The sequence below is a fragment of the Chlorocebus sabaeus genome, chromosome 6 (assembly GCF_047675955.1).
Source record: "Chlorocebus sabaeus isolate Y175 chromosome 6, mChlSab1.0.hap1, whole genome shotgun sequence".
Lineage (NCBI taxonomy): Eukaryota > Metazoa > Chordata > Mammalia > Primates > Cercopithecidae > Chlorocebus > Chlorocebus sabaeus.
The window spans coordinates 2,744,281-2,767,705 of NC_132909.1; the positions used below are offsets into that span (position 1 = coordinate 2,744,281).

At 55.0% G+C, this 23,425-nt stretch overlaps 2 protein-coding genes across 2 annotated transcripts; one reads left to right on the forward strand and one right to left on the reverse strand.

Annotated features, from left to right (window-relative positions):
* The first annotated feature begins 3,255 nt into the window (after positions 1 to 3,255).
* Positions 3,256 to 7,156, forward strand: ZNF784 (zinc finger protein 784). The gene is made up of 2 exons (XM_007998184.3): positions 3,256 to 3,432; positions 5,264 to 7,156. Exons 1-2 carry the CDS (start codon positions 3,355 to 3,357, stop codon positions 6,155 to 6,157), a joined length of 972 nt encoding a protein of 323 aa, XP_007996375.3. The 5' UTR covers positions 3,256 to 3,354; the 3' UTR covers positions 6,158 to 7,156.
* Positions 7,157 to 10,607: 3,451 nt separating this feature from the next.
* Positions 10,608 to 22,917, reverse strand: ZNF865 (zinc finger protein 865). Its single transcript, XM_007998183.3, has 2 exons — positions 22,387 to 22,917; positions 10,608 to 14,279 (listed from the first exon to the last, which is right to left on the reverse strand). The coding sequence occupies exon 2, from the start codon at positions 14,251 to 14,253 to the stop codon at positions 11,077 to 11,079; it is 3,177 nt and encodes a 1,058-aa protein (XP_007996374.3). The 5' UTR covers positions 14,254 to 14,279; positions 22,387 to 22,917; the 3' UTR covers positions 10,608 to 11,076.
* Positions 22,918 to 23,425: the final 508 nt, after the last annotated feature.

Genomic DNA, 23,425 nt, shown 5'->3' on the forward strand with positions numbered 1-23,425 from the left:
TTAAAAGGCAGGAAATCTAGGTTCCATGAGGAGAAGTGAAGTGCTCAGGTTTTACAGGAAGGTAGAGATGGAAAGAAGCGAGGCAAATCTTCTGATTCCAAGTCCAAGACTCTTCCTGCCTTTTTCTTTTTCCTTTTCCTCTTCTCTTCTCTTCTCTTCTTTTCTTTTCTTTTCTTCTTTTTTAAATGGAGTCTTGCTCTGTCTCCCAGGCTGGAATGCAATGGTGCTATCTGGGCTCACTGCAACCTCCACCTCCCGGGTTCAAGCAATTCTCCTGCCTCAGCCTCCCGAGTAGCTGGGATTACAGGCGCCCGCCACCACACCCCACTAAAATCTTCCTGCAATTTTCTAATGGCTCCGTGTAGCCGGGCTTCTGGTCGCAAGTCATGCAGTAGTCTATTAGTGTTCTGCTAGGCACTGAGGGACTCAGAAACCAGACAACAGACGAAAAGGCAAGGAACCCAGATTTGTTTTTAAATTTTAAAATTTTATATTTATTTGATGTTTATTTTTTGAGACAGGGTCTTACTTTGTCACCCAGGCCAGAGTGCAGTGGCGTGATCTTGGCTCACTGCAGCCTCAACTTCCTAAGCTCAAGCAATCCTCCTGCCTCAGCTCCCCAAGTTGCTGGGACTACAGGCATGCTCCACTGTGCACGTTAATTTTTGTATTTTTAGTAGAGACGGGGCCACCACGCCCAGCCAGAACCCACATTTATTGAGCACCAGTTGGTTCCAGGCATCACATACACCTTCAGCATTCTCAATTGGTGGCATTCTAACTACAACCCTGCCAAATGGCATTATGGTGCCCACTTTGTAGATGTCAGCTAGACACTTAGAAGTGATGTTGCTTGCCCAGAATTGCACAGCAAGTGGATAAATGGATCTGGACCCAGGTTTGCCTGATTTGAAAGCTTATGGTAATTCCACTAAATAGTGCTCTCCTCTGTGAATATGTAATAGCTTTAGCGGGGTTAGGGGGAAAAAAATACTCAATAGCCTTAAGCTCTGGCACAAAATTCTTCCACCTGCATGAATTCAATTTCTCACTCGTTCATCCACCAAACACTCACTGAGGCATATACGTGCCTTCTCTATACGGATGCAGAGATGACATACTTCCAGCTCTCAAAAAAGGGAAACTGGGGGATGAGTTCTATGTGCTATAAATGATCTCTTTTAATAAAGAGCTTCTCAGTAAGAAATAGACCAGGCGCAGTGGCTCACGCCTGTAATCCCAGCACTTCGGGAGGCTGAGGTGAGGCAGGCGGATCACGAGGTCAGGAGATCAAGACCATTCTGGCTAACACGATGAAACCCCATCTCTACCAAAAATACAGAAAAGCCAGGCGTGGTGGTGGGCGCCTGTAGTCCCAGCTACTCGGGAAGCTGAGGCAGGAGATTTGCTGGAATCAGGGAGGCAGAGGTTGCAGTGAGCTGAGATCACGCCACTGCACTCCAGCCTGGGCTGTTTCTCAAAAAAAAGAAAAGAAAAGAAATGAAATGATTTCACACCCGAGAGATTACTGAACATTTTAAAGTTTGACTATCAGATATTGATAAGACTGTTAAGCAACAGAGGTCCCTATTTATTGCTAGTGAGAGTGCCAAATGGTAGTAATTATTATAGCTAACTCATAGCACCTACTGTGTGCCATACATTGTCCAAAATACTTTACATATAATGACTTCTTTAATCATCATAGCAACTGTGTGAAGTAGGTTTTATTATCATCCTCATTTTGCAAATTAGGAAACCTGGACAGAAAAGGCTGACTTACGCATTAGACACAGTAGTAGATACAGTGCCTAGGGCCCATGATACTCTTAGAGACCCACAACATTTAAACATTTATTTTAGGCTGGGCGCGGTGGCTCATGCCTGTAATCCCAGCACTTTGGGAGGCTGAGGTGGGCAGATCATCTGAGGTCAGGAGTTCGAGATGAGCCTGGCCAACATGGTGAGACCCTGTCTCTACTAAAAATACAAAAATTAGCCAGGCGTGGTGGCACATGCCTGTAGTCCCAGCTACTCACGAGGCTGAGGCAGGAGAATCGCTTGAGCCTGGGAGGTAGAGGTTGCACTGAGCCATGATCATGCCACTGCACTCCAGCCTGGGCGACAGAGCGAGACGCTGTCTCAAAAACAAACAAACAAACCAAAAAAAAAAAAAATATATATATATATATATATATAAATCAAAAGAAAAGAAAGGGGAATATAGTTTTGGAAGACCAGGCAGAGGATCGCTTAAGGCTAGGAGTTCAAGACCAGCCTGGGCAAGGTAAGACAGCAAGACCCCCATCTCTATAAAATAAGAAGAAAAAAGAAGGAGGAGGAGATACAGCCTAAGTGGTGTTTATTTTTATTTTACACCACTATATCACAAAATATAATTTCATATATATTTATGAATGAAAGGATCATAATTAGGATCATATTTAAGTATCTCCTATCCTGCCCTTTCAAGAAAACTACTTAAAGACGTTTCCAAACTCTTCCATATCTCTTCTCAGTGGTTTGTCACAATGCTTCTACAGTTCCATACAGAAGAAAGAAAAATGGTCCAGAGAAGTGTAGTGACTTATCCAAGGTGACACCTCCAGGAATGACCAAACTGGGCAGCTAAGAAAAGCCCTGTCTTTGGTGCCGAAAACCCCGCGTCTTTGAGGTCTTTCCTCCCAAACATAACATCAGCTTGCGGGTTTTTGCATCCTCCCAGGACCACCTGTGTTGCTGTTTACTGAATATTTTTCTCTCCACTGCCCTTTTTTTTTTTTTTTTTTTTTTGACAGAGTCTTTCTGTCGCTCAAGCTGGATGCAGTGGCCAGATCATGGCTCACTGCAGCCTCGACTCCCCAGCCTCAAGCGATCCTCCCACCTCAGCCCCCCGAGTAGCTGAGAATACAGGCATGAGCCACCGCACCCGGCCTACACCGACATTTATAAACTTGGCGTCATTATGTTGTCATGAGCAGGGCAGAGGTAACCACAAAAGCGTTTACTGTGGAAACAAAGCAAAGCATCTTCAGCTCTGCTGAGGTTCCCCTGACTGCTAGAGCCTCGAGTCGGCCTGCGTTGGTTTAGAAGAAACGCTGGGATTTGTTCCCAGGGTGTTACAGGCGTCCTAGTGCCATCAGAGCGTCCCCTCGGAGGGACCAACAGGTAATTAGAGAGTGAACAACTCACTTTCTCTCGTGCTCAGCCGCCACGCCCCGCCACGCCACGCCCCCTGCTGCGCCACGCCCCCCGCCGCCCCGCAGTGCGTCTGCGCAGTAGCTCCTACGCCAGTTCGAGCCCCACCCCTTTTCAGAGAGAACATTGGCCTCGGGGGCGGGGCTTGGGCACAAGATGGCCGCTGCGCGCCCGGAGCCCCGGAGTCCGAGCGCACCGACCCAGGAGTCGCGATACCAGGAGCCACTGGACCTGGTGCGGGCAAGGAAGGGGCCTGGGCGTGGGGCTTGAGGTGGGAGGAGGTCGTAGTGTAGGGGGCGGGGCCGGGGCGGGGCCTATGAGGGGTGGGCGGGGGAGGTATTTAGTGCTGTGGCCCTGGGGGTGGGGCTTCTTGGGGTTGCGCGAGGGGCGGGGCAGGGGAGGAGATCATGCCTTGGTGGGCGGGGCGTGGGAGGAACCTATGGGTGGTGGGCGGGGCTGGATGGGGCGGAGTCTGAGGACGGTGTTGTCTTGTGGGGCGGGTTTGGGTCCAGGGAAGGGGGCTTACCATGGATAATTTGCATAATTTGGGTGGAGCCTTGTAAGGGGCGGGGCCTCAAATTATAGGGCTAATTCTAGGGTAGAAGGTTGGGAAGGTGACCCTGAAAAACGTGGGGGATTATGATTGGAGCACCTGTGTTGGGGTAGGGGATAATTCTGCAGGGTCTTAATGATGCTTCTCGAATGCCCAAGGGAGGATTTGGGAGTAGAGTGGGTGGTCTAGGTGACTTTGGAACTTCCTCCACGTTCCCCCACTCAGAATTAGAGTAATTGAGGACATTCATTCATTCAACGAACATTTACTGAGCTCCTACTTGGGCTCTGTAAATAGAGAAGTGACCAAGACAGACAAGGGCTGTGTTCTCTTGGAGCCTGCAGTCTCTTGAGGGGAGAGAAACAATCAATGAGAGTCACTGTGATATGTTCTATAAAGGAAATAAAAATTGAGCCAATACCGTGGGGGTGGGGGAGCTAAATTTAGATGAGAGAAGTCAGCTGGGTGCTGGCTTATGTTTAAGCTGGGGTCAGAGAGATAAGTGGAGCTACGTCGCCACAGATATTATAGTGACGTTTTGGGATAAGTACATTTGGAGCCATTGGAGGGTTTTGAGTGCGAAAAATGACTTGATCTGATTTACATTTTCGAAAGACCTTCAGACTATTCTAGGGAGGTGGGTTACAAGCCAGCAGAAGTAGGAACAAAGATGCCCTTGGGTTTTTCAATTGTGGAGGCACCAAGTGATAGAGCTTTAAGTAGGGTGGAGAAGAAAAGGTGGGATCCATAATATATTTTGGACAGGAGGGGAAATGTTGATGAGGATACAACAGAATGCTGGAGGATGGGCTAGGCGCAGTGGCTCACGCTTGCAATTCCAGCACTTTGGGAGGCAGAGCCAGAAGGATCTCTTGAGCCCAGTAGTTGGAAACCAGCCTGAGCAACGTAGTGGGACTCCCTCAACGTTAAAAAATAATAATAATAATTTTTTTTGTTTTGCTGTTTAAGATAGAGTCTTGTTCTGTCACCCAGGCTGGAGTGCAGTGGCATGATCACATCTCACTGCAACCTCCACCTCCTGGGTTCAAGCGATTCTTGTGTCTTAGTCTCCCGAGTAGCTAGCATTACAGGCAGCAGCCACAACACCTGGCTAATTTTTGCATTTTTAGTAGAGATGGTGTTTTGCCATGTTGGCCAGGCTGGTTTCGAACTCCTGACCTCAAGTGAGCCACCTGCCTTGGCCTCCCAAAGTGCTGGGATTACAGGCCTGAGCCACTGTACCCGGCCAGAAAGAAATTTTTTTTAACTAGCTGAGTGTGGTGGTGCACGCCTGTAGTCCCAGCTACTCAGGAAGCTGAAGTGGGAGGATCGCTTGAGCCCAGGAGGTCGAGGTTGCAATGAGCCACGGTCGTGCCACTGCACTCCAGCCTGGGCAACAGTTTGAGACCCTGTCTGAAAATAATAAAGGAGCCGAAGCTTTAATAATTGGGGCGTGCTGGGGCGATCTTGAGGCAGGTTCCACAGGCTCCTGTTTCTTCTCCTTTTGCCCAGGTCCTGGTGCCTGATGACTGCCGGCCCGGCACACCCCCGAGTGACCTCATCGAGATCCAGGTGGTGAAGGTGACAGACACCACACTGGTCCCTGAGCCCCCAGAGCCAGGTTCTTTCCACTGTGCCTTGTGCCCTGCTGCCTTCCGGCTGGTTTCCGAGCTGCTGTTCCACGAACATGGCCACCTGGCCGGGGCCGAGGGAGGCGGGCCTGGTGGGGACCCGAGCCGGTGCCACGTGTGCGGCCACAGCTGCCCGGGCCCCGCCAGCCTGCGCGCACACTACAGCCTGCACACAGGGGAACGACCCTACCGCTGCGCGCTCTGCCCCCGCGCCTTCAAGGCCTTGGCGCCCCTGCTCCGGCACCAGCACCGACACGGGGTGGAGCCGGGCACCTCTCGGAGGCCTCTGGACGTAGCGGCCGTTGCAGAACAGAGGCCCGGGGTAGCCCCGGAAAGGGCGGAGGTGGTGATGGCGGCGGCGGCGGCGGGCGCAGCGGTGGGGAAGCCTTTTGCCTGCAGGTTCTGCGCCAAGCCCTTCCGCCGCTCCTCAGACATGCGAGACCACGAGCGCGTGCACACTGGTGAGCGGCCGTACCATTGCGGCATCTGCGGCAAGGGCTTCACCCAGTCCTCGGTGCTTAGCGGCCACGCCCGCATCCACACGGGCGAGCGCCCGTTCCGCTGCACGCTCTGCGACCGCACCTTCAACAACTCCTCCAACTTCCGCAAGCACCAGCGCACCCACTTCCACGGGCCGGGGCCGGGGCTGGGAGACTCTGGAGGCCAGCTGGGCTCGTCGGTGGCTCAGGGGTCGGGGAGCCGGTGTGGGGCAGGGGACCCTGCGGAGGAGGGGCGGGGGGAGACCGTGAAGGTGAAGGTGGAGGCGGACCAGTAGGCTGCAGGAACATGGGTTAGTTAAGGCAGAGGTAGGTGGCCGACCCGGGGGGCGGGGGTGGGGAAACGGAGGCAGGGGACAGAAGAGGGGAGATTGGGGGAGAGATGACAGCTGCAGGGATGGCTGTGAGCTGCTAACGATGGAGAGCAGAGGGAGAGGGCCGGGCTCCAGACTCCCACACGCCCACACAGCACCTCTGCCAGGCCTAGGAGAGGACGGGTGCAGCTCTTGCTGCTCTGCAGGTGTGCGGCCAAAGGCAAGGTCCACGGGCTGGATGTCACTGCCCCGATGCCTCTTGGTTGGCTTGTCCTTGTGCAAGACCCAGCCTGTCACGACAGAGCCTGGGCACTTCAGAGGAGGAGCCAGGATCGAATGGAAGGGGGGAATTGGGGTCCACCATAGTGTTCTGCTCTGGTCCTCCATGGGTGGACCAGGATGGAGTCTCTTGCCTACCTCACTGCATTGCACTGGACCTGGGATGCCTATCCACCCTCAGGCAGAAGACACTCACCAGGTTATCTGTGAAGAGACTCTGGGATCCCATCACCTCAAAGCCAGAGGGTCTCCAAGTCACAGCTGAGAGCACTTGAGCCTCAAGGATGTAAGCCTGGCCATAGGACTCCAACAGCGGCCACCCCCACCCCCACCCCCATTGTGGTCCGTCCTTAACCCATCCACTCTTCTTCAGAGGCAACTGAGAACACATAAAGCAAGCAGCTACCTAGCATCCCCCTCCTAAAGCTTTAGCCTCAGAGCCCATGGTCCCCCACAAGCCTCAAGGTAGCCCAGGTTTCTCTGATTTCCTCCACTCCCAGTTCAAAGCAAACAACTTACTGCCTAGTCCCCACCAAACCCAAGGAAGGGCTGGCTGATAGCAGCATGGTGGGCTGGCCAGGGTGTGGAGTGAAAGAGTCACTGTGGTGGGAGCGAGAGGAGGACTTGGGAGCTGGAGGTGTGACACCTTCAGTTCTGTTCCTATTAAAGGACCTTGTGAAGGGCTTCTCTGTCGGTCTTGTATTGGGATTGTCCACTTTGGGGAGGTGGGGGAGGAGGGGCCCACACCGTGGTCTTGCCACCAGCAGTGAGTTGCATCATACCTTCCTCCAAGCTTCTGTTTCCCCACCCTTAGAATGGGGAGTGAATACGCCCCACTGTGTGGTTACACGTTACGTGGTTCAGCTGTAGGAGAGGGGGTCAGGGAAGTTTGGCAAAAGCACTCTCAGTGTGCCTTGCATGCTTGTTGAGTGAGAGCCTCTGATTTGCACACCTTTCTGTTCACCCAGTGGGCCCCATGAGATAACTCACAATGTGAACAGAACTCATTCCATTTTCCTCAAAGAAACTTCCATGCTTCTGATGTCATTGGCACCACCACCCAAGCTGGGTTCCTGGGCAGGTTTAAACCTTCTTCATCCTCATCCTTATGTCCAATCCCTGATCAGTTTCCCTCAATTGAGCCAGTTAAATATCTTTGGAATTGGAACATCTTTTCAGCATCACTACACTTGTAGACCAACAGTAGTCTCACACATGGACAACTGCATAGCAGTCCAGTGGCTGCCCTCTTTTGTTTTTTATTTTTATTTTTTGAGATGGAGTTTTGCTCTTGTTGCCCAGGCTGGAGTCCAATGGCACAATCTCGGCTCACTGCAACCTCTGCCTCCTGGGTTCAAGCAATTCTCCTGCCTCAGCCTCCTGAGTAGCTGGGATTACAGAAGGGCACCACCACGCTCAGCTAATTTTTGTATTTTTTGTAGAGATGGGGTTTCACCATGTTGGCCAGGCTGGTCTGGTCTCAAATTCCTGACCTCAGGTGATCTACTCGCCTCGGCCTCCCAAAGTGTCGGGATTATAGGCATGAGCCGTTGTGCCTGGCCACCTGCCCTCTTCATTCTCCATATGGCATCCATGCAGATCCTTGTCACCAAGACACAGCTCCTTGTGGCTTTGAGAAGGATTTGGAAATGTAAATGCCTACAGGAACTGGGTGAAAATGTAAATACATGAGTAAGATGTCCAGGTTCAAGGGGAAAATAGCAACATGAAATAATGGTGATTGCCACCAGGTTTCAAGAGTTGGGATTCAACAAATTGGAGAGTGCCCCATCAGAAAAGGGTAACGGCCGCTCAGCTCCGGAACACAGATTGGGTTGCCACATCTTCCAGTTTCTTTCAGAAGTTCCATTAGTTAATGTTGTGTAAAATCTTTTGATTTCCCAATGTTGGCAGTCAAGTCAAACTTTTTTAAAAACTGCACAGACTAAACAAAAATGTGTTGGTAGTCATATTCGGCCTTGCAGCTGCCAGTTTCCAGCCTCTACCCTATAAAATCTCCCAAGCCCCACAATTTGGAATTCAAGACCCTTCAAGATTTAGCCCCCAAGAACCCAACCTCCAGCCACACTAACCTGTCTTAAATTCTCTAGAATAGCAGGGTTTAGTTCAACACACTAAACTCTCCGCCTGGAAATCTTTGCCACTTTTTTTTTTTTTTTTCCATTTTTATTTATTTATTTTTTTTTTTTTGAGACGAAGTCTCGCTCTGTCACCCAGGCTGGAGTGCAATGGCATGATCTCGGCTCACTGCAAGCTCCACCTCCCGGGTTCACGCCATTGTCCTGCCTCCGCCTCCCATGTAGCTGGCACTACGGGCGCCCGCCACCACGCCTGGCTAATTTTTTGTATTTTTAGTAGACAGGATTTCACTGTTAGCCAGGATGGTTTCGATCTTCTGACCTCATGTTTCACCCACCTCGACCTCCCAAAGTGCTGGGATTACAGGTGTGAGCCACCACGCCTGGCCTCTTTGCCACTTCTTTACCTGGCAAACTTCAGTTGGTTTAAGTCATCGTTCAGGGATCACCTTCTCCCTAAGAAGGTTTTCTAGCCCCATTTCCACTCTGACAAGGTGACTCCTCTGTGCTCCCTCAACCCCTAGTGATACTTCCATGTCCCTTACATTGTGAGGCTCCATTTCCACATTACTGCTGAACCCTGAACCTTGGGGGCGCTGGCAGAATGTCTGTCTCATGCTGGGTCTTCAGCATTAGAACATGGAGCCGCACAGGGTAGCTGCCCTCCTATGGGTCACACAGGACTCACCCAGGCAGTGCCCTCGTACTTAGTTTCATCTTCAAGTTTCTTTCTTTTTTTCTTTTCTTTTTTTGTGAGATGGAGTCTAGCTCTTGTCGCCCAGACAGGAGTGCAGTGGCGTGATCTCAGCTCACTGCAACCTCTGCCTCCTGGGTTCAAGCGATTCTCCTGCCTCAGTCTCCCAAGTAGCTGGGATTACAGGTGCATGCCACCATGCCCGGCTAATTTTTGTACTTTTTGTAGAGAAGATGTTTCGCCATGTTGGCCAGACTGGTCTCGAACTCCTGACCTCAGGTGATCTGCTCGCCTTGGACTCCCAAAGTGCTGGGATTACAGGCGTGAGCCACTGTGCCCAGCCTCGTCTTCAGGTTTCTGTACTGAAGTACCCTGAGACTGAAGTCCTATCTATCTATCTATTTATTTATTTATTGAGATGGAGTCTCACTCTGTCACCCAGGCTGGTGTGCAGTGGCTCGATCTCAGCTCACTGCAACCTCTGCCGCCTGAGTTCAAGTGATTCTCCTGCCTCAGCCTCCTGAGTAACTGGGATTACAGGTGCATGCCATCACACCTAGCTAAGTTTTGTATTTTTAGTAGAGATGGGGTTTCACCACTTTGGCTAGGCTGGTCTCAAACTCCTGACTTCAAGTGATCTGCCTTCCTCAGCCTCCCAAAGTGCTGGGATTACAGGCGTGAACCACCACGCCCGGCCTGGAGTCCAAATTCTGTGGATTTTCGATATGTCCCTGGAGCACCTTTGTTCTTCAGGACCCCAGGCCCTTCTAACAAATGAGATAACTAAACACACATTGCCAGGCATACATCTCACTGTTTCCAGCACCAACATGAGCTGTGAATGGGCTTTTGAATCTCCCAATCATTATCCTGGAGGGTAAGTGCTAAGAGGGAGATGTATCATGACCATTAGTCTGCACACAGTAGTGAAGCAACTGCAGCAGCGGGATGGGAGTTCTCTTTCATGTTACTTGAGGCCGAGGGGCATGTCCAGTTCATCTGTTTCCCCAGTACCCACCTCAGGGCTTGGCAGGCAGGAGGCCCCCGGACGTGGTGGCAGAGTGAACGAAGGCTGAAAGCATCAGGAAGGGGAAGAGTCCGGGCATGTTAAGTCAGTTCCTGAGAGCAGACACTTACCTGTCTTGTCCATCTCCATTTGCCCAGCTCAGACTAAAGCTGGGAATACAGCAAATCCTCAGTAAGTCCCTGTCGAATTAGAGTGAATGAGAGACAGAGGCGCCCAGAATCAAAATTGCAGAGGAAACAAGTTTTAACTTTGTGCTTTGCCACCGTGTATGTAATCCCCACTCTCCCTGGGTGGGATGCAAGGATGGACTCCAGCGGCCCTCATGGTAAGATTTATTATTCTCCGCTCTGTACAAGCCGCGTCTGCCACCCCGCCCCCCACCCCCCCACCCCAAAGAGCACCCAGCACCCCCTTGCGCCCTCCCAACTCTGCTTATACTCCATTGTCCAGCCAGATTCCAAAGGAGGGGGAGGGGCGGTTCAGACCCATCTCCGCCAAAACTTACTGGGGGCAGAGTGCTGCTGGGACGGGGACTGATGAGGGTCACAAACGAGAGTTGGACGGAGGATGGGTTCAGTGTCTGATGGGATGAGGGGAGGGCAGAGAGGACGAGGATGGAAGTGATTCAGTCTTGAGCCTGTAGGGCGTGCGCCCTGAAGGTCGCCAGTCCGTCCGAAATTCTGAAGGATGGGGCAACAGCGAGGAGGGGGGAGAGTCTGATCAGTCCCGGGAGGTGGGAGTCCAGAAGGGGGCTTCTGATGGGAGTGGGATGGGAACCCCTCGGTCAGGCATCCTTTCCGGCCAAGGTGCCCGCCCCTGCTCCAGGCCCCCCGAGGTTCTCGGCCTTGTGCGCTAGGCGGTGTTTCTTGAGACCGTAGGTGTTGGCGAAGCCCTCGCCGCAGGAGGAGCAGCGGAAGGGCCGGCCGCCCTGGTGGGCAGCCAGGTGCTTACGGAAGTAGCCGGGATCCTTGAAGGCCTTGAGGCAGGCGGGGCAGCGGAGCTCGGGCCGCGGCGGCTCGTGGGCGCGCTGGTGGCGCAGCACGGAGCTCAGGTAGAAGAAGCCCTTGCCGCAGTGCTCACAGCGGTAGGCGCGCTCGCCCAGGTGCAGCCTCTGGTGCTCCAGCAGGTTGGAGCGGTAGCGGAAGGTCTTGCCACAGGCGCTGCAGCGCTGGGGCCGGGCCACAGCGTGCAGCCGCCGGTGCTCTGCCAGGCTGGACGACTGCGCGAAGCGCTTGGCGCACACGCCGCACTTGAAGGCCCGCTCGCCAGTGTGGACCACGCGGTGCTGCCGCAGGTACCAGGAGCGCAGGAAGCCTCGGCCGCACACGCCACATCGGTACGGCCGCTGTTCCGTATGGCAGCGCTGGTGGCGCATCAGCAGGGCCGCCTCCCAGAAGCGCTTCCCGCACACCGGGCAGCGGAAACCCCGCTTCTGCCGATGGCTGCGGCGGTGCAGGAGCAAGTCGTAGGCGCCCGCGAAGCTCTGACCGCAGAGGCCGCAGCCCAGGGTCCGCCGCACCAGGTGCACGTACTTGTGAGTCACTAGGCCCAGGAAGTGCTTGAAACTCTGGCCGCACGTGGCACAGCTGAAGCGCTCAGGGCCGGAACTGGCACCCCCGCCGGCCCCTGCCACCGCCGCCCCGCCTGCGTCCTCACCCCCAGACACCCCTGCCAGTGCCGCCACGGCCGCTCCCACCTCCCCCGCCAGCCCGTTGTCCAGCACGCTGGCCGCATCCGTGCCGCTGGAGCCGTCCGGGGGCTGCGGGCCGCCAGGCGTGCTCGGGAGCAGGCGCTCGGGGGCCGCCTGGTGGACCAGCTTGTGCCACATGAGGTTCTCAATGAAGCCGAAGGTCTTGCCGCAGGCGTCGCAGCCGTATGGCTTCTCTGCCATGTGGACCTCCTTGTGGCTCATGACGTGAAAGAGATCTGGGAAGTGCTCGCCGCAGTCCGAGCAGGCGTAGCTCAGCCCATCGGTGGGCCCTGCAGAGGTGCCTGAGGCCCCGGGCCCACAGGCCCCGGATGCGCCCTGGGTGGAGGGGAGGCCGGCGGCCCCGGCCAGGGCACAGGGCAGCTGGAGCCGGTGCACCTGGCGGTGGCGGGTGAGGCTCTGCGGGTAGCCGAAGACCTTGCCGCAGAGCTCGCACTTGTAGGGCCGCTCGCGCGTGTGCACCACGTGGTGCTTGCTCAAGTGGAAGGATTCGCGGAAGCGCTTCCCGCACACGGGGCACTGGTGGGGCTTCTCGCCCGTGTGGATGCGCTCGTGGCGCTTCAGGGTCTCGCGGCGCCCGAAGCCACGCCCGCAGATGCCACAGCAGAACGTCTTTCCCGGGACGCTGGTGCCCGAGCCTCCCGCCCCGCTGGTCCCTGCGCCGCCGAGCAGCAGCGGGTGGGCGCCCAGGAGCGGGACTGGCACGGCGCCGTACACCACTGCCGCCGCGGCCGCCGCCGCCTTCTCGCTGTCGGTGGCGGGAGGGTCGGGGGGCAGGAGGTACGGGCCCGGGGGGAAGGTAGGCGGGGGCTGCGGGGCCGAGGCCGCCCCGTCCTTGGGCGCCTCCGCAGCGGCGGCGGGCGGGGCGTGGGCGGCCTTGTGGCGGAGCAGGCTCTGCGGCGCTGAGTAGGACTTGCCGCACAGGTCGCAGGGGTACACGGGCCGAGGCCCCCCGGCGCCCGCCCCTGCGTGGGCCGCCTGGTGCTTGAGGAGGTAGGAGGCGTCGCGGAAGGCCTTCCCGCAGATGCCGCAGGGCAGGCGTAGGAGGTCGGCCGAGTGCGTCTTCACGTGGCGCTTCAGGCTCTCCCTGCGGTTGAAGCTCTTGCTGCACACGGAGCAGGAGAAGGGCTTCTCGCCCGTGTGGATGATCTGGTGCTGGTGGAGGTGACTGGGCTTCTTGAAAACCTTCCAGCAGAGTGGGCAGGCGAACGGGCCGTCGCCACCCGCGGTGGCGGGAGGGGGCACCCCAACACCAGCAGGGGCGGTGCTCCCGTCTGCGGCGGGGGCGGGCGCCGCGGGCGTGGCTGGAGGGCCCGAGGACACCGTGGAGGGGGCGGGGGCGGTGGCAGCGCTGGCGGCGGGTGCTGGGAGGCCCAGCGGTGGGAGCTGGGGGCCGGGCTGGGGCGGGCCCCCCGCGGCCGGTGGCACGTCCTTGTGGCAGCGGCGGTGGCGGATGAGGCTGGACACGTGGTTGTAGGTGCGGCCGCAGACGCCGCATTCGTAGGGCCTCTCCCCCGAGTGCACCAGCATGTGCTGCACCAGGTGCGAGGACTGCTTGAAGGACTTCTGGCACACGCCGCAGGGGAAGCGCCGCTCCATCAGGTACTTCAGCCTCCGGAAGTAGCCCTTGTCGTCCTTGGTGGGGTCGCAGGCCGCCGCCGCGGGGGGTCCTGGCGGGGTCTGCGAGGGGGCCGGAAGCGGCCCCGGGACCCCCGCGGGAGCGCCCAGCCCAGGTGTCACCCCCGGCCCGGACGCAGGCCCTCCTCGCTTCAGGTTCCCAAACAAGTGCTGGTGTCCCGAGAGGTCCACGATGCCCCACTGCGGAGTGGGGAAAGCAGCGTCAAAGAGGGGAGGCGGGGGCGCCCCGAAGGCGGGCGGCAGGGGCGGATCGGGCTTCTTGGCTTGGGAAGAGGAAGAGGACGAAGACGACGACGACGAGGAGGACGAAGAGGAGGAGGAGGAGGACGAGGACGAGGAGGGCACCTCCGCCTTGGGCTTGAAGGTGGACTGGGGCGGGTAGTCATACTGCGGGGGAGGGGGCTGCGGCGGGGGCTGCGGCGGGGGGCCGGGGGCGCAGGGCAGGGCTGCCACCGCCTTGGCGTGTTCCCCATACAGTTCCATGGGCTCGAAGCGCTGGTGGTTGAGGAATTCCAGGAAGTCGAAGGGGTAGCTCTGGAAGTGTACCCCGTCCTCGCCCCCGATGCCGCTGCTCCCGCCACCCCCGGCGCCGCTGCCCGCTGGGTTCGCCTCCATCTCCGGCGGGTGGGAGACGGGAGACCCTGTGAAGAGGAGGACCGGGCTGAGGACACGGCCGCGGTGCTGGGTCTCCCCGCAGGTGAATGGAGCTGTGCGCCCACTCATCCATCCTTGTGCGGATCACCCCCTCGCCTTCCAGGTTTAGGCTTCCAGTCCCGCTGCCTGTCCACCCCAAAGGGCAGCCCTTCCTCTTGGCTCCCTGGCCCCAGGACTCTCCTACTCACCTTCACCTTCCCTCTCTGTGTTCTCAACTCCCACTCTCCTCCCCATCTCTCTTTACCCTAATTCCTTCTATCTCTTCCCATCTTTTCTGGGGTCCTGACACAGCTTTGTGGAGGAGACCCTCTCCACACCACCTGCAGGCCCTCTACTTTATTATTTGTAGAAACGGGGTCTTGCTTTGTTGCCCAGGCTGGTCTCAAACTCCTGGACTCAAGTGATCCTCCAGCCTCCACCTCCCAAAGTGCTGGGTGATTACAGATGTGAGCCAGCTTGCTGGTCTGGCTCCCTACTTTCTCTCCTTTTCAGACTCCAATTGTCCAAGCACCCTGGGGGCCTCTGGACTCAGTTTTCTTTCCAAACCCTCTCAGGCCCTCTGCTGTCTCCCCATACTCCTGCACCCTACCCCACCCCCAGCCCTCCGTCTTCATCCCTTCAGGTTTTATCCTAAAATGAGCATACGGATAAGGGGAATCACAATTTCTATCAGCGTAATTAGGAGGGAAGACTCTGGGGCCAGAATCAAATGTAAGCCCTGCCACTTTCTAGCTGTGTGGCCATGGGCAAGTGACTGAACCTCTCTGTGCCTCCATTTCCTCATCTACACCTGGGGATGACAAAGCACTTGCCTACCTCACAGGGCTGTGTGGATTCAACACGCTCATATGTGTAAGGCTCTTAGTGGGGGCAGTTCCTGGAACTCTGTAAGCACTCAGTACATAGAAGGTATGGGCTGGGCGCAGTGGCTCACACCTGTCATCCCAGCACTTTGGGAGGCTGAGGCAGGAGAACTGCTTGAGCCCAGGAGGTGGAGGCTACAGTGAGCTCTGATCACATCACTGTACTCCAGCCTGGGTGACAGCAAAACCCTGGCTCTAAAAATTAAAAAAATAGGAGATATGATACTGTTATCACTGTTACTAATAGTAGTAGAAGCAGGGAAGTCAGGACAAGCTTAGAGAACTGAAAAGGCAGTCAGTATGGGGGTGTGCACTCTTTTAATAATAATAGATGGTAGAAAGGAGAATGTGCTTGCCTGGGAGAGACAAATTCCAGCAAGGGGGCTGGCATATAGTCAGAAGGTAGTCTGATACAATCAAAACACAGACCCTGGGCTTGGAAAGACCTCGGTTCAAATCCCATCTCCACTGCGATCCACACCTTCTCCATGTTTAAAATGGGGGGGACCCCTATACTGTAGGGAGATTCAAGGGGGTTGGAACAGAACGTAAGGAAACACATCAGCAGAATGCATTCAATCCCCTGAGCTATTTGTGCCATCCATGACATCATACACTTGGGCTAAGCCTAGCAACACAAGCAGGGAGCTTGAGTTCCATCCTTGCCCTTAGTGGGGCTTCTCCTGATCCCTCCACCCCAGCATCCTTCTCTGGCACCTCCTTTACACAAGTTTTCATTCCAGATGGCAGGTATCCATGTGTTACCCCACACCACACCCTCAGCTCCCGTAACTGATCTCTGAGTTCTTAGTCTACTTGCTGGCCTGGGGAAGCACCTCCACCAAGTGGGCGGAGGGTCAGTGGGTGAAGGGCCCGTGAGGTCTGACCCGCTTTCTGTCCATCATCCCTACCCAGTGGGGGCCTGGCTGTAAGCCCAGCCCACTGTGGGGGTCAAGGGGGTTCCTACCAAGGCTTGGACCCTTTCTCCTCTATCCATCAGGCTGCTCTCTCCTCCCACAGGTGAGGGATGAGTGTCTCTTCCACCCCCACCCCAAACACCATCCTGGAGTGAGATATTTTTAGTCTCCAGCTCTGGGTGTCCTTGTCCTTGGACAAGACTCAACATCCCATGCCCTTCACACCCCCTCTGTTTAATCTGATCTCCGGAAAGAGGACAGGCGTGGCTGGGGTGGTAGCTGGAAGGCTGTAGGCGGAACCTAAGTTGGGGAGACAGCTCTGGAGCGGGGCTGACTGGCCAGGAAGGCAAACACAGGCCATAAGGATGCAGGGAGTAGGGGGTGATGTAGGGCGCTATGGGGAGGAAGGGTAAGAGTGTTTGGGGAAAGAAGGCCCTGCCTAGCTTGCCTCCACTAGAGCACATGTTAATCATAGCTGTCACTGATTGGACATCTCCTAGAGGCCAGCCACGGGGTTCTAAGCACATTACACATATTAATTCACTGACTTCCCACAAATCTAAGAAATAGGGGCAGCTGTTACCGCCACTGGATAAATGAGAAAACGAAGGCACGGAGAGGCAAAGTGAGTTGCCAGCCATCCGTCACGGAGTAAGAGTCTGGATCAATCGGCTGAACCCCATTCCCACCCTTGCCCCCCCCAGCAGTGTTTCACTGGGGGCTGTTCCCTGAGTGAAAGAAGGTGAGGGAAGAACTATCGGAGTAAGAGTTTTATTTAGGGGTGTCTTCTGGGTTATGAGCGGTGTCTATACAAGGGGCCTGGTAGGAGGGGGTGGTGGTTACTTTCTACCTACAATGTTCTTCCCCAGATTTCAACAAGGCCTCTGGAGCCTGGTTGGGTCTCTACTCAGCACTCCCCACCCCCTCACTCTCTACGCCTCATCCAGCTGCAGGTTTTTCATTATAGTTATTGCCACCAACTCGTTATTCCTTTTCTGTGTGTTCACTATTTGGCCCGTCTCTGGGAAAGCAAGGACTTGGCCTGTCTTGCTCGCCCCTGTGACCCCAGCACTTAGCGTAGCACCTGGCACAGTGTGGGTGCTTGACAAATATTTGCTGATATGTGAAAATGAAACACCACCTTCCAAAATTGCCAATGGGTCCGCAAAGAAATCATACATTAGAAAATGCTGGTCGGGCGCGATGGCCCACAGCTGTAATCCCAGCACTTTGGGAGGCCGAGGCGGGCGGATCACCTGAGGTCAGGAGTTCAAGACCAGCCTGGCCAACATGGCGAAACCCCGTCTCTACTAAAAATACAAAAATTAGCCAGGTTTGGTGGTGGGCACCTGTAATCCCAGCTATTTGGGAGGCTGAGGCAGGAGAATCGTTTCAACTTGGGAGGTGGAGGTTGCAGTGAGCCAAGATTGTGCCACTGCACTCCAGCCTGGGCAACAAGAGCGAAACTCCATCTCAAACAAACTGCTTAGCAATTAATGAAAATGAAAACAACATACCAAAGCTGAGGAGGTGCAGCCAAAGTCGTGCTCAGAGGGAAATGTACAGCCGTGAATGTCTATCTTGATATTTGTGGAATGAACGAAGGGATGAGACTAAGCTGATCAAACTCCCAGAGGGAACAGAGGGGGTCATTTAGCAGAAATGGAGCTAAATGATCCCAGGGATTCCTGGGAGAAGCAATTCTGGGGACAGTGAAGTTATGAGGAGGGCACTGAGGGCAGGGTGTGGAGATGCTGAAGGGGATACATTAGTGGTGGACAAAATCGATCGGGCTCATGATAATTTCCACTAGGAAACCAGAGACATTTCCTCTTTCACACGACTCAAGCCTAAACTGGTATCTTTTTAAGGAGGGATGTCATAGGAGGGTTTTATGTGGAGAGAAGCATGATGGGGAGGGACCCACCCCCAGCCCACCACCACCACCACCGCCACCAAGGGACAGGAGTCCCACAGCAAGTGTATTAACGGTTCACATTTATTGTCTGACCAGTTTGATTTGTCATTGCCTGGATGTGGCATAGTCCTGTACCATTACTGGGCCCATCTTATAAGTGGGGAAACTGAGGAGCAGCATGGGGAAGGCATTCCTCCAAGGTCATAAAGAGGAAAGCAGGTAACTGATTCCAGGTCTTTCTGATGCCAGACTGTGGGCCATTGTGCTGCAACAACGCTGCCTTGTGATGAAATTCGGGTTTGTTAATAAGAGTAACGTAAAGTAACATATAACACTGGATGTGCGTTTTCTACCAGCCCAACACGCTTCTAACTCTGATGTGTGTTGACTCAACGAATCCTCCCAGTAACCCTAGAAGATGGTTACAGTCATTGACTCTGAAATACAAAGGAAGAGACTGAGGGCCAGAGAGGTGAATTAAACTTCCAAAGTCAGGCCAGGCACGGTGGCTCACGCCTGTAATGCCAGCACTTTGGGAGGCCGAGGTGGGTGGATCAACTGAAGTCAGGAGTTCGAGACCAGCCTGGCCAATATATAGTGAAACCCGGTCGCTACTAAAAATACAAAAATTAGCTGGGCGTGGTGGTGCACACCTGTAGTCCCAGCTACTTGGGAAGCTGAGGCAGGATAATTGCTTGAACCCAGGAGGCAGAGGTTGCAGTGAGCTCATGCTACTGCACTCCAGCCTGGGCGACAGAGTGAGACCCTGTTTCTTAAAAAGAAATAAACCAACTTCCAAAGTCATGTTGTTAACTAGTGGCAGGGCCAGGGGTTGAAGAAAGGCAGCAAGGCTCCAGAGTCCCATGACATGCTGTCTTTCAATATTTCTCCCTCCAGAATGAAGGAGGACTCCCCCTCCCACTTCATACTGGAAATATGCATTGCTCCACCCATCTCCCTGCTACCGGATCCCAAGTCACTTGACTTGACCCAAGGGCAGGACAAGTCACCAACATTTGTTGACCTCTAACAAGCATTGTGCTTAGGTGCCTTATGTGGCTTGTTTCATTCAAACCTCACAACAAACTGGTAAGTGTTACTATTATTCCCGTTTTACTGACAGGAGGACTATAACCAAACCATGTCCATCCTCTGTCCCAAACCAAACAGTAACCCCATCTCATTCAAAAGCCACGGTCCTGGCAGGGCGCGGTGGCTCACGCCTGTAATCTCAGTACTTTGGGAGGCCGAGGCTGGTGGATCACCTGAGGTCGGGAGTTCGAGACCAACCTGACCAACATGGAGAAACCCCGTCTCTACTAAAAATACAACATGAGCCAGCCGTGGTGGTGCATGCCCGTAATCCCAGCTACTCGGGAGGCTGAGGCAGGAGAATCGCTTGAACCCGGGAGGCAGAGGTTGCAGTGAGCTAAGATCACACCATTGCACTCCAGCCTGGGCAACAAGAGCGAAACTCCTTTTCAAAATAAAGAAAGAAAGAAAGGAAAGAAAGGAAAGAAAGAAAGAAAGAAAGCCACAGTCCTTACAATGACCTCCACAGTCTCCTGGCTGCTCTTCCAATGTGCCCACTCCATTCCTGCTGCAGGGCCTTTGCACTGGCTGTTGCTGCTGCCTGTAATACTCTGACTCTCAGGCAACCACCTGGCTCACCCCTTCACCTCCTCCCCAATTGTCTTCTCAATGAGCCTCTCAGTAACCAGTGACCTGTCACTCAGGCCCACATCCTTATCTCCCAACCCTGCTTCATTTCTCTCCTTACTGCTCAGCATCATTTATAACCTCACATAGTCTACTTCTTTGCCTTGATTTTGCTGGTCTCCCCATGCAGAGGATTGGCTTCCTGAAGGCAAGGATTTTTATCTCCTTTTTTTTTTTTTTTTGAGACAGAGTCTCGCTCAGTCACCCGGGCTGGAGTGCAGTGGCATGATCTTGGCTCACTGCAAGCTCTGCCTCCTGGGTTCACCCCATTCTCCTGCCTCAGCCTCCCGAGTAGCTGGGACTACAGGTGCCCACCGCTACGCCCGGCTAATTTTTTTTGTATTTTTAGTAGAGACGAGGTTTCACCATGTTGGCCAGGATGGTCTCGATCTCCTGACCTCGTGATCCGCCCATCTCAGCCTCCCAAAGTGCTGGGATTACAGGCGTGAGCCACTGCGCCCGGCCAGATTTCTATCTCTTGCTCACTGTTCCATCCCCGGGACCTACAACAGTTCCTGGCTTGATGCATTTTCGTTTGAAGAAGTGAATGAATGAGGCTAGGAAAGGAGGGAGTGGTTTGCTCAAAGCTGTGAACCCTAGTAGAATCCAGGGCTCATCCTCCTAATCACTTCACTCCTGGGGTTGGGGTGCTGATAAGAGCAGCCCCCCAGTGGGCCACAGTTGTCCAGGAGAAGGGGAATTTTTACCCTTGTATAACTTTTTGGTGTGTGGCTTTTGGGAGGGACAAGATGACAAGACATAGGAATATCCTGGGGGAGGCCATTCTGAACTACGGCCCTCCCAGCTCTATCTCTTTATCCCATGATATTTTACTTTGAGCACGCATATATACTCTTGGTGTTTTTTGTTTTTTTTTTTTCACTGCAGCCTGGAACTCCTGGGCTCAAGCAGTCCTCCCACCTCAGCCTCCTGAATAGCTGGGACTACAGGTGCACACCACCCACCCCCAGCTTTTTTTTTTTTTTTTTTCCTGTAAAGACAGGGTCTCACTATGTTGCTGGGGTTGGTCTTGAACTCCTGGCCTCCAGCGATCCTCCCACTTTGGCCTTCCCAACTGCTGGGATTACAGGCATGAGCCACTTCGCCTGGCCTGTATTTTGTTTCTTAATCATCCGCCCCCTCAACTAGCATATCCACTCCATGAGGACAGGGATTCTTGTCTGTTTTGTTCTCTGTTGTACCCCCAGTGTAAAGTAGGTACTCATTAAACAGTTGTTCAACAAGTGTTTACCAATGAACGTATGAAAGAATGAGAACATTCTGGGCTCGGTAGACGTGCCAAGGGCTAGATAATTTATCCCAGTGCCCTCACCTCCAAAGCCTTTTGAGACCAAACCTTCCTTCCTCTTGTTCTTCCCTTCAAATCTTCCGCTCCACCCTCACCGGCCTCCCCTGCTGTTCCTCCGCTCACCAGGCTCACCGCCACTTCAGGGCCTTTACACTTGCTTTTCTTGCTGCCTGCTCACCCAGATCTTTGCATGGCTAAGCTGCCTCTTGTAATTCAGGTTTCCCCTCTAAAGTAGTTCATCAGGCTCTCAGAGAACCCACAAAACCCCGTGTATCTTTGTTGACTCGTTTCTGATCAACAAGACTGTGAGACCCTGGACAGTGAGAAGACTGTGTGCATTGCTCCCCTTCATGGCTGCTAGAATAGTGAATATGCGCTCAATGCAGAATGAATGCCTATAAGAAGTTACGCCCTGGTGAAATCCACGGTCTTCCCTAGGGAGTCCAGGACGATGGCAAGAGAGCTGGGTGAGAAGCTGCAGGTCAGGGCAACAGTTGTTCATGCCATAGGAAGAGGATGAGGAACATTCTGGGAGGGAAGGCTTCACTGCCTCACTGCCGGACACTGTTCTGTGGCAGAAGTAATGAAGACGGGGACTGACCACGACGAGGGTAGGGGGAGAGGAGGTACAGGAGTATTTCATGGGAGCCTGGAGCTAAGCAGGCAGATATTTCTGCCTGAAGCGGGAGAGGATGTGAGTGTGAAAGAATTCTAGAGGGAGCTGTCCCGCTGCGAGGGGGGGTGGTTTTGAAAGGGGTATTCTTAAGGGGAATCACTGGAGGATTTGCAGAAAGGAAAAAGGCATTCTTGGTGCTGACCAGAATAGAAAGTATTTTCACACCCACGAAGGGGCGCTCTGCTGGGGAGGGAGGCGGTCAGGGCCACTGGAGGCCGTTGCTGTGTATGGACAGAGATAACGGGGGGCAGTTCTGCTGCAAAGCTCTAAGGCAACACTCTGGGGAGAATTATATAGAGGATAAGAATAAGAGGGTTCACGGGCAGCTGCCCTACATGGGGAGGGGCGATGCTGATGGCATCTGGAGGCCGACCTGGAGGAAGCAATGACGGGGGGCGCTCTGTGGAGGGGATCCTACGAGGAGGTATCAGTTGGGGGCCCTGGCAGGCGTTTAGGGCATCGCCACGAATGAAAGCGCTTTGGCAGTCATCCTAGCTGGAGGCGTTCATCGGGGAGCTATCTGCAGGGGTCTTACGGGGAAGCAGTGATTGGGAGTCCCCTGGCAAGGGCCCGGCGGGAGCTGAACTGACTTGCTAGGGGTTGGGGGACGTTCTGGGGACCAGAGCGGGCCAGGGCGGGGCCCCCCGCCCCCGCTGCACCCGGGCCCCCGGGCCACGCACCCCGTCACTCACCGGCGCCGGGGTCTCCGCCGGGAGGAGGCCGAGGAGGCGGAGGAGGCGCCGCCGCTCCGGGGAGACCCGAGGGCCCGACCGGAAGTGCCGCCCCCTCCCCCCTCCCCGGCAGCCCCGCGCCGCCCGCCTGCCCGCCCGCCCGGAAGCGGAAGTCGCGCCCGTTCCCGAGGCGCCGGCGTGGAGGGTCGGAAAGAGGAGGCGGTGGCGGGGACCAGGATGGGGGAAATGCGCTTGCGCACTGACTCGGGGACGAGAGCGGTGAAAACCTGGGCCGCTTCCGATGGGCGAGCGGAGCCAGGTGCGCCTGCGCTCTGAGTGCCCGCTTCTTCTCCGAGAACCCCCCGACACGCTCTGGGCGTCCGATTAAGCCACACCTCCGGCTCAGGTCTCACGCTGAAGCCCCGCCCCCTGGCTCTGAACCACTCCCATCTCACAGCGTAATTATAAGCCCCCCACCGCCTCAAACTCTGTCTTCTTCCCTTCGCCCTCATGCAGTTTCTCTTGTTCTTCCCCCTCTCCAAGCTCCTGCTCTCTGGAACTTCACCTCTGCTCAAGCCCCGCCCCTTCCATCCAAGTCCCGCCCCTTGTATGTAAGACCCGCCCCTTCACCCCATAGCATTTAAGCTGCCCCTCGTGACTTTTGAGTACCTCCCACCTCTAAAGCATTCGTTTAAGTCAGTGGTTGTCAAGCATAGTTGGGAGGCCAGCAGCATCCGGCTGCCTGCTCAGACCATGCAGAATAGAAGCCCTAGGGTTGGGGGTCTAGGGATCCGTGTTTTGAAATACTCTAGCTGATTCTGCTGCATGCTGGTCAAGAGCCATGGTTTACCACACTTGACACTGCACCGTTCACATAATCTCTGTAATTAATCCCCGCTCCCAACTCAGCCCCATCCCAAGCAGCCAAACCCCAGGCCCATTCAGCCCCTCCTGCTAAGCTTCCCCTCTCCCAGGAGCTTCCCTTAGTTACGCCTCTCTTAGGTACTTCCTTCTCTCCCCACCGTCTCTATAGCAGTCGTGCGCCCCCGTCAGCACCTTC

Bases quoted from the DNA above. Each gene is read 5' to 3' on its own strand.
- ZNF784 (XM_007998184.3), top strand. From the start codon at position 3,355: ATGGCCGCTGCGCGCCCGGAGCCCCGGAGTCCGAGCGCACCGACCCAG. The intron at 3,433-5,263 runs GTGCGGGCAAGG...CCTTTTGCCCAG, and splicing joins ACCAGGAGCCACTGGACCTG to GTCCTGGTGCCTGATGACTG.
- ZNF865 (XM_007998183.3), bottom strand. From the start codon at position 14,253: ATGGAGGCGAACCCAGCGGGCAGCGGCGCCGGGGGTGGCGGGAGCAGC.